The following is an 8,871-nucleotide window of genomic DNA, read 5'->3' as shown; positions in this document are numbered from 1 at the left end:
CAAAAGAAGGGAAAAAAGGCTTGAGAAGAAAAGGTCATGACAAAATACTGTTAAACAGGTAAAAAACTGTCTTCTCTTTTTGTCTCTTTTCCCATCACTTTCAAGCCAGCTTCTTACTAGAAAAGCTGCTTTTCATCTAAACTTCCATCACACTGTCAGTGTAATGTAGAAAAGCACTGCCTGAAAATAGAACTTTTCTTTTACTAGAGGATAATTGCTAGTTGTGCACTGTGTTATTATAAAATGCTAGTAAAGACCAGAATTTTGCCATGAAGATGCTAAAAAGCATCAATATTACACTTTATACAGGAGAAACGATACTGTTTCATCTGTCCTCTGCCCCTAGAAAACCACCACTTCTCTGGCAGACAAGGTAGAACACAACACAACTTCCCTTCATTTCTACAAGATCTATCTGCTTTAAATTGAGAGCTCTGTAGGGCAGGAACCTGTTAGGAACTATGCTATGAATGTGCATTGTAAAGAACTTCGTTAGATCAACAGTGTGGCAAAAAAAAAACAACAACAAAAAACCTCAAAGATAGTAATACCAAAGCCTCAAGTGTATGTCCCAGGAATGACAGCATAATTATTTTTAGAGATGACTACAGCAGTAACTCAACATGACATGAGAGACTGGAGAAACAGCAAGCCTGATTTAAACCAATGGGAAAGCCAGGAATACAGAATGGAGACTGTTCCTAATGCACCATATTGCATCTGAACATTTTGTTCCTACCCATCTATCCAAAGCATGATGTTTTGCATTTCACATTAACATTCTGAAGACATTAAAGAATTCTTCAATTCGATGTTCATATGCTGTGTCAGAACTCACACTCCGACTGCTTAGAGAGATGCTATGTCTACCTTTTACTTATCTTCCCTCCCTCAGGCTCCTAACCATCCTCCTTCCTACTCCCCAAAAAAATCCCAGGGTCTATTCTTTATTGGTAGCATTATTTAGTTCAGCAGAAAGTTGGTTACAATCACGGTTTGTGGGATTTGGACTTCACTCTGGATTTCTGCACTACCTCAGCTGTTATGCATATGTAGTAAGAGTGACTGCTAACAAATCATCACAGTAATACTTGAGGTTCATACACTATTTCTCATCTTCAAAGCACTTCAAAATTTCCCAGAGGTTCTACATAATCTGGGAGAGGGAGAAAGAGCTCTGGGCAAAAGTCTTTGTTTAGCATTGGTCTTAATATAAACCACAGTTAGTCCCTTTCTGTTTAGCACTACAGCAGGAATGTTTCAGCCCTCAGATTTAGGTCTGAAGTGCTAAACAATGCTAAATTGCCAATAACACATTTTCACTAAAAAGTATTTAAAATACTCTTTGTCATATGGACAGCTCTCTTCAAAAGTTCTGTTCTCACCTTTGAGTTCAAAACTAGGGAAATGGTGACATTAGCATAATGTCTTGGGAGATGGATTTATGCATCAAAATAAAGGACATTTTGATTTCAGAAAGTTTTGTTAACAAAAAAGTTATATTTCATAGGAATAAAACTACAAAGAACATAATCAGGAAACGAAGTATTTTTTTAAAGGTAAAACTAATAGTGCTTTACTAAATTCCTTCAGTGTTCAAAGCAGATCAGTCAGCTTTTAATAGCTGCAAGGAAGCTTTTACTAATTTTCTGGCCAGCACTGGAAAGATCCATCAAGAAAACTTGGAAGTGAATCACTGCAGGCCTTACTTCTCCTTAGCAGGTACCAGGGGAAGAATTTTTCTCCAGTGCCTGAGACCAAGTAAAATGCTCTGTGCCCTTCAACCAGTGAACTGTTGGTTGCAGGAGCTCCATGCCCACACTGGCCACGCACTCTGCAGAGCACAGCCAGGCTCCTGGGGCCCAGGCACAGCTCCTGGCTGTTGCCTTTAGCTGTGGGACCACTTCTGCTCAGCACACAGGAATGGCCCTTCTGGCTGCCCTCTCAGCGCTGTGCCCACCAGGAGCAGCCTCTGCAAGTCAGGCAGCATCAAATCAAACCTTTTAGGAGAACTGCTACAAGATGTTTTCTTCTTTTGACTGGCTGAGTCAGGCTTGCAAATTATTTTCATTTGCCTCCATCAAAAAAATGAGGATGAAATTAAACAAAATCTAACTTTTTACTTAGTGGTAAATAAATATGAAAATGCAATGAATTTTTTTTTTCTCATGTATTCCACTAAACATGCAATCCAATCCAACCTTTACACTTCAAAGCATGACTTGTATTTCACATACCTTCTAGGGCACAGAGTTCCATGACACAATAAATAACAAGCTGCAAGTTTGAAACATAGATGTTCAACCAGTTCTTCTGAGATCATTTATTTGGTTTGATTCCTCTTGAGCATGAAACATTTCTATAATGTCTGACAAAATATGGAAACATTCTCAGATAAAAGGATACATGAATTCCAGAAAAAATTCCACTGAAATCTAAAGGAACTCTTCTTGGGAATATTGAAGTACAAACACTTCAGTTAGGCAATTTTAATATGGTGAAAAGAAAGAAGTGTAAGCTATTAAATTTATTTTAAAGCTTAGGAAGCAAATTAAAACAAAATAACATATATCTTATTAATGAATAGCTACAGTGCAAGGTGTGTAATTACATGTTAATTAAATTCTCTCCTTATTATATGTGCAGTGCCTCAAAATGATGTTTTCTCTCTATGTATTTTCCTTGTAGCAACATTTCCTGAAAAAAACCATAGGTGTAAAGCAGAAACTGTTAAGTATTTCACAACTGGGAGAATGAAACTGCAGGGTTGGGTTTTTTTTTAAGTTAGAATTTGTATTCAGAAATACACTGAACTTCAACACATTTTAATTATGTGTCCTTCTGTTTATAATCTTCCACTTAAGTCTAAACTAAACAACAACACTGGAAGAACACCATAAATTTGAGGGACTGGGATAACACACTTCCAGGTAAATGTTAACCAAACCATTTTCCTCTCTACAGAAATAATTTGATTCAGGTAGTGAGCCAGCCTCTGTGTGTGCCATCATCTACCGCCCAGTTCTTACAAAACCTTTCTTGTCTGGCTATTTAGGACTTTTCAGTTTTTCTGTTCTCCAAGTCTACGGTTCTTCCTGCATTTTCAGCTTTTCCTTCATGTCTGCCTGTGAAGACAATCAGAAGAAAGCTGTGGTTACGATGGAGCTATCTAAGGCTGCACATTGTCTTTGTGGCTGTGACACAGTGTAGGGCAGCAAGGCAGACGTTATCCTGCACACCTTCCTGTTTTGCAGACAGAACGGTGTTGCAGCGTGTCCTCGTGTGATAAGGTGCTATCACACTGCCGTGCACAATTCCCATGGATGGCACGGCCGCCACGAGCAGGAAGTGATCTGGGACAGCCATTCCTCACGTAGCCTTGCCTTGGGAGATAGGCTCATTTTCCTGCATTCTCAGACAGCCTTTACCCACAGACACCAAATCAGAAAAATTGCTTTGGGATCTGGTTGTTGCCACTGTTTTCCTTTGCTGCAGATGTTTGTTCTCTAGTGTAATGTGTTTTATTGAAACAGTGCTGGAATTAAAAAGCATTACTGAGAATGAACAATAAAAAAAATGTATTTCTGTGATGCCGCTTGTCTATCTTAATTACAAACACAATTATGAATATGTATCTCATTCTGGAAATCCAAACTGCTGTAGACATTGAGTGTTTAATTTGCAATGTAACATTTGTGGGGAAGGTACAGGGGTTGTGATGTATTCTAACGGAACCTTTGGCAGTGATAATGCATAGCAATCTCTGATTGTATGGCAGTTGGAAATGTGGGATCACTGGAAAAAGGGCCGCAAACACTGGTGTTTTATGGGTAACTTATGTATATTTTTCAGTATGAGCACTGATTACTGCAAAAATACAAGAGAAATGGAAGGAGTGCAATGATAGTATTTCTAAGAGTCATAAAGTTTTGTTCAAAGAACTGTGACAGGTTCACTGGTCTTTTAGACTCTACATAAACTGTTCCATAACTCAGTGTTATCCTGTTAATAGAATTCAGGTATTTTTGATAAAGCAAATGGATTTTTACCAGAAGTGCTTGCAATAACTTGACATTTTAGGAACTTTGTGGCTTGCCAGTCCAGAAATCCCTATTAGTGCCATTCTGCAATATATCAATGGGTAACCACAGCTGAAATGTTTTCCAAGTTCTCAGCAGCTCAGATTTGAACCAAAAGGCTGGAATTTCTCTCTCAACTTTGTATCTTTGGAGATGGCCTTCACCATATTCAATCCAAGTATCAACAAATATATCTGCCACCACACTTCGCTATGGCTGCTGCTGAGACCACTGAGTGTCAGCACTGTGACAGCAGACTAAAAGTTATTTTCTAGACTCAATTACAGCAACAGCTGCCTTGTTAAGGCATATGTTCAGACATAATGTAGATCGTGAAACCGTATTTCACATGTAACAAAAAATGGTATGAGTTCGATCATGAATCAGGTAAAAATCTAACTATAAGATTACTTCAGAGGTCAAGAAACTGAGAAAACAGGTGAAAATTAGATGCTGGTGAAAGAATTAAAATCTGAGGGGAAATTATTTTCTTTGTATACAACCAGAGTTGCAAAAAGGAAAAAAAAAAATTAAGCATTTTCCTCATCTGTGCAGTCTTGTAAAGAAAGAAACCTCTTAGCACTGATGTCAATGGCATCAAGGTCAAGTGAAAACCAACTATTTACTCTTTTCTATTGGTAAGGACAGGAGTAAGATAACACAGGCCAGAGATTCCTTCCCATTTCTAAAGACATGTTGAAATGGAATGTGAACTCAAATAGGTAGATCTAATGATCTAATCTAGTCTAAGTCATATAATAATTCATATAGTAATTCTAGTTAATATAATAATTTGTATAATAATTCTAATTAATATTCCCCACTGATGCAAGTAAAGCAATTTACCAATACCACAGTATATTCAGATAATATTAGGTATTTATTATACTGCTGCTTAGCCAGTAGTGTCTAATATATTGTACCTGAAGTTCAAAATGCCTAATGCCACCTGGTTGTTGCCAGTAAGACCAAATTCCAGCAGTTCCTTGGTGCAAATCTCTTCTATCAGGTTGGCTTTCAATCATTTCTTGTTAATTCCAGTGACAGTAGCTTCCTTCCCTTCCATGAACCTCACAGAAAGAAACCATGGACCCCTCAGAGTCTGCAGACCACATACTGACAGCTGATCTGTTTCATTAAGGCAGATCTTGGGTAGTCACACACCTACCAGACAAAGCCTAAAATTGGCATAAGTGAGTCATTTCTTACAGAAATTGAGGGATGTGTGACATAGATGCATCCAACAATTTATATTAGGCATACATTGCATATACTCCAGCACAGCAGCTGGTCCTGAACCTCTGAGAAGGAATTTTATCACTGACATCACTGAGAGCAGGATTTGGCCTGTGTTTTTGACACATAGTAAGGCTGAAGATATATGTTGTCATATTACTGAGTATTTTTTCATCTTATCATATGTAAGCTGACTAAACTAGGAGTTATTTATAGAGGCTAATTCACATTTTTACAGCATATGGATGTGCTTTTTGCCAGCTTTAGCACAAACACAGTTTATATTCATTAAGACTGAGCTAGCTAATTAACCATAGACAGAATTAGTGAATAGCTTTCTAGTAATAGTACCTCAAGGTTGCCAATAATTTCGTTTGGGATTTCAGAAACTGCAGACTCCTCATCTTCAGCAGCGGCTCCGGCTACAGCACCCACCTCGGCAGATGCTGCCCCTGGACAGGACCCGTGCAGGTAATCCCCCTGGCCAGACCCCTGCAGCAACCAGCCACAGGAAACACCGAGTTACAACATCCTCCTCCCTCCAGGAGACCCAACAGCACCAGCACAAAGACAGGCAACAACACACAGCAGCTTTGGGAAGCGCTGCCTTGACCATGGTGGCTGTCTCACACTGCCCAGGCCAGGCAGACACAACCTCCCACAGGGCCAGAGCCAGAGGGGCTCACTCAAATAAATGTCCTCTGCTGACTGACTAATGCACTCAAAGCCATTTCATTCAATCTTAGAAGAGAATACATGCTATGTTCTAGAAAATAAGAGTAATCAATGATGGGATCCAATGGAAATTAATTAAAAAACAAACCCAATCTCCCCCCTAATCAATTAAAAGGAACAAAACTATACCTGAGATTCTGTCACCGAAGCTGAGGGGGAAACTGCAGGTTGGTCAAGTTCAAACTCATTCTGGTAGTATTAAATAGAAAAAAAGAAATAATAAGAAAGTAATTTATGTTTAATTATTGCTCAGAGGTTTCTTGCAGGTTTGGTTTTTTGTTTTTTTTTTTATTTTAATGAAAATGAAATGGCTGGCAAACAACAAAAAAAACAATACCTTTTCTGTTACTATCCAGGTGCTCAGAACTGGAAAGCATTCTGAAAATGATTATATATCAGCTTTAATTTCTAGTTGCATCTCAAGGGGCCTTCTTTATAATGCTTGGAAAGAACCGATGATTTTCATAATTTTGTAACACTACAGCTTCTTACTCATGTGGATAATTACGTTTAGAAAACACAGTGCTTAGGTAACATTCTGTCTTCCCAGTGCAAATTTGTCACTTCTGAACAGGGACATTGTTGCAGTTTGGAATTGAAGGGGACTACCAACGGAGTCAGTTGGAGTGAAGTTGCAGTGACACTAAACCAAATAAGGCCCTAAGGAAAATATTTTAATATCTAACTATAATTTAAGAGTTGCTAATGGTCCAACTTCTGCTGCTTCATCTTGTTCCTTTGCTGTGACCGTAGGAACCTCATGGGAACTGGTGCTCTGCTGGTGTGTGACCTGCAGCTCCAGGAATGCTGTGACAAGGGCATGGCTTTTCCCCCTGGGAGCAGCTGGATAAAGCACCAAGTCCACGCTCAGGTTCTCAGGAGGGACGCAGAAGGCAGCCCTGTGTCCTCTAAAGGGACATGGTTTTGTGCCCTACTTTAAAAAAACGGATGACAGAGAACATATGTGCCAAGGAGGGTGACAAAAGGCGTTTGTGACCACGGCAGGAGCAGGGTACAGCGCTGAAATGGTGTGTCTGGGGCCTCCACAGGGGAAGTGCCCATGGAGAATACGAGGCAGATGTTCCCGTTCTGAGTCAGCGATTACAAACAGGATTTTGCTTGGATGGCGTAAGTAAACGACATTAATTCACATCAGGGTAATTGCAGCTCCCATAAATTAATTTCCTCATACTTTTGAAATTGTAGCTAGGTTGATATTTGGGTCATTTAGTTACTTGCTACAGTTAACATACTGAAAATATTAAAGCTTCTATACATCTGCAGAAGTGATAGCAACAAAATAAAAATAAAAATAAAATTAAAAATTAGACCTAGCCACTTCATTACAATAAAGATCTCTTTTGTAGTCCTAAAAGCTTTTCAGAACTTCTGTTTGGACTCTGTCACCATCTCCAAGGTTCCCTGTTACGTGTGAGCCAAGTAAAGTAGGTAGATAGTATTAGCCCATCTTTATGAGAACCTAAAAGGCTGACAGAAAGATCTTCAGACTATAACTGAGGAGAAAAACAGTTATAGAAGCATTTTCCTCTATCACTTGTAATTCAATTTTTTAGCACTTTGTTAGTGACTACATTCTTAAAAAAGAAATAGTCAGAAAGTTTGGGTTTTGTATCAAAATGAAAAAACTGACCCAAATTGTATTTCTTTCAAAAATAAAGACACTTTGTTTTCAAATTCTATTTTTAAAAAAATACTAGAGCTTTTTAAATTTAGCAACTATTTCCATTTTCTCTGATTTCTTACCTTATATTTTCTTATTAAAAACATTAGCTGAAGTGGATGAGAACTCAAAATTACTTTCTGCTTCCTTAAAATAGTATCTTTTGCTTGGTTAGTTACTTATTCACTCAAAAGATGTTTTTTATTTAGAATAAATTATTATTACAGTTATTCTCTTTAGTCCAAAAAAAAAAAAAAAAAAAAAGTAAAATTATGTAAAAAAATAGACCAGGTTTATAGAATCAATTCCAAGCCAATCAAATATTTTTTTTTTTTCTGCATGGATAAGATTTTCAGAACTCCTGTTTTTCTGAATAATATTTTTACTTCACTGCGTCTTTTTACAAAGAGCCATTCTTTACTCATCTGTTCCATGTCTAATAATAACCCTTGGATCATTAAGAAATAACTAAATTACAGCAGAACTAGTCTCTTTAATGAGCCATAATAGTCCCAGCATTCAGCCAAAAGTTTTTTTTTTAAAGACTGTGAAACTTCAGTACAGAATATGAAGCATTTTGTTTAGTAATAACAAGTTTATGAGCAGGACTCCAGTTTACAGCCAAAATATAGTGACCTAAAAATGCCATTCTGCATTGCTCCTTTCTATACATTGTGTCCTCAACAAGTCCAGGGGAAAATTAGAACGAATGAATTGTGGTGAGAGCCTGAAGCCAACAAACGTATTTAAAGGAATCCTTCTGATGCAATACTTTCCTTTAAAAAATACAATTAAGTCTTTGTGTTTCCTTTGAACAAAACCTCATGTTTATTAGCACCGATGGCTCTGTAGTAAAATCTATTTAAAAACAGAGAAGGAGACACAGTGAGTTTTATACAGTTGCAGAGGCTTTAAAAAAATGTTGCTAGTTTCTGAAGTCTGAGTAAATTTATGGTGAATTACTTCCACTGACCTACATTAAAAACTTCACTCTCCTTTTTTTAATTCCTGCAGATTTGTCATTATGTGAGCATTATTCACTATGACAAAGATGTATTACTCAAAGTGTCCTCTTGAATCAATATAACTACCCAAATGTGAGGAACAGTTTGGCAAGACGATAATGCCTTAAAAATTAAT

At 37.7% G+C, this 8,871-nt stretch overlaps 1 protein-coding gene across 1 annotated transcript in view; it reads right to left on the bottom strand.

The window, feature by feature from the left end:
- Positions 1-2,162: 2,162 nt before the first annotated feature.
- Positions 2,163-8,871, bottom strand: part of CABCOCO1 (ciliary associated calcium binding coiled-coil 1) — a 43,989-nt gene continuing 37,280 nt past the window's right edge. The window contains exons 5-7 of the mRNA XM_066324241.1: positions 6,180-6,239; positions 5,667-5,807; positions 2,163-3,125 (exon numbers count right to left, since the gene is read on the bottom strand). Of these exons, the coding sequence (XP_066180338.1) occupies positions 3,084-3,125; positions 5,667-5,807; positions 6,180-6,239 (243 nt within the window). The 3' untranslated portion in view covers positions 2,163-3,083. The remainder of the gene's footprint in view (positions 3,126-5,666; positions 5,808-6,179; positions 6,240-8,871) is intronic.

Source organism: Sylvia atricapilla, chromosome 8, assembly GCF_009819655.1.
Source record: "Sylvia atricapilla isolate bSylAtr1 chromosome 8, bSylAtr1.pri, whole genome shotgun sequence".
NCBI classification, from domain to species: Eukaryota; Metazoa; Chordata; class Aves; order Passeriformes; family Sylviidae; genus Sylvia; species Sylvia atricapilla.
This window is presented reverse-complemented; position numbering and strand designations above follow the sequence as displayed.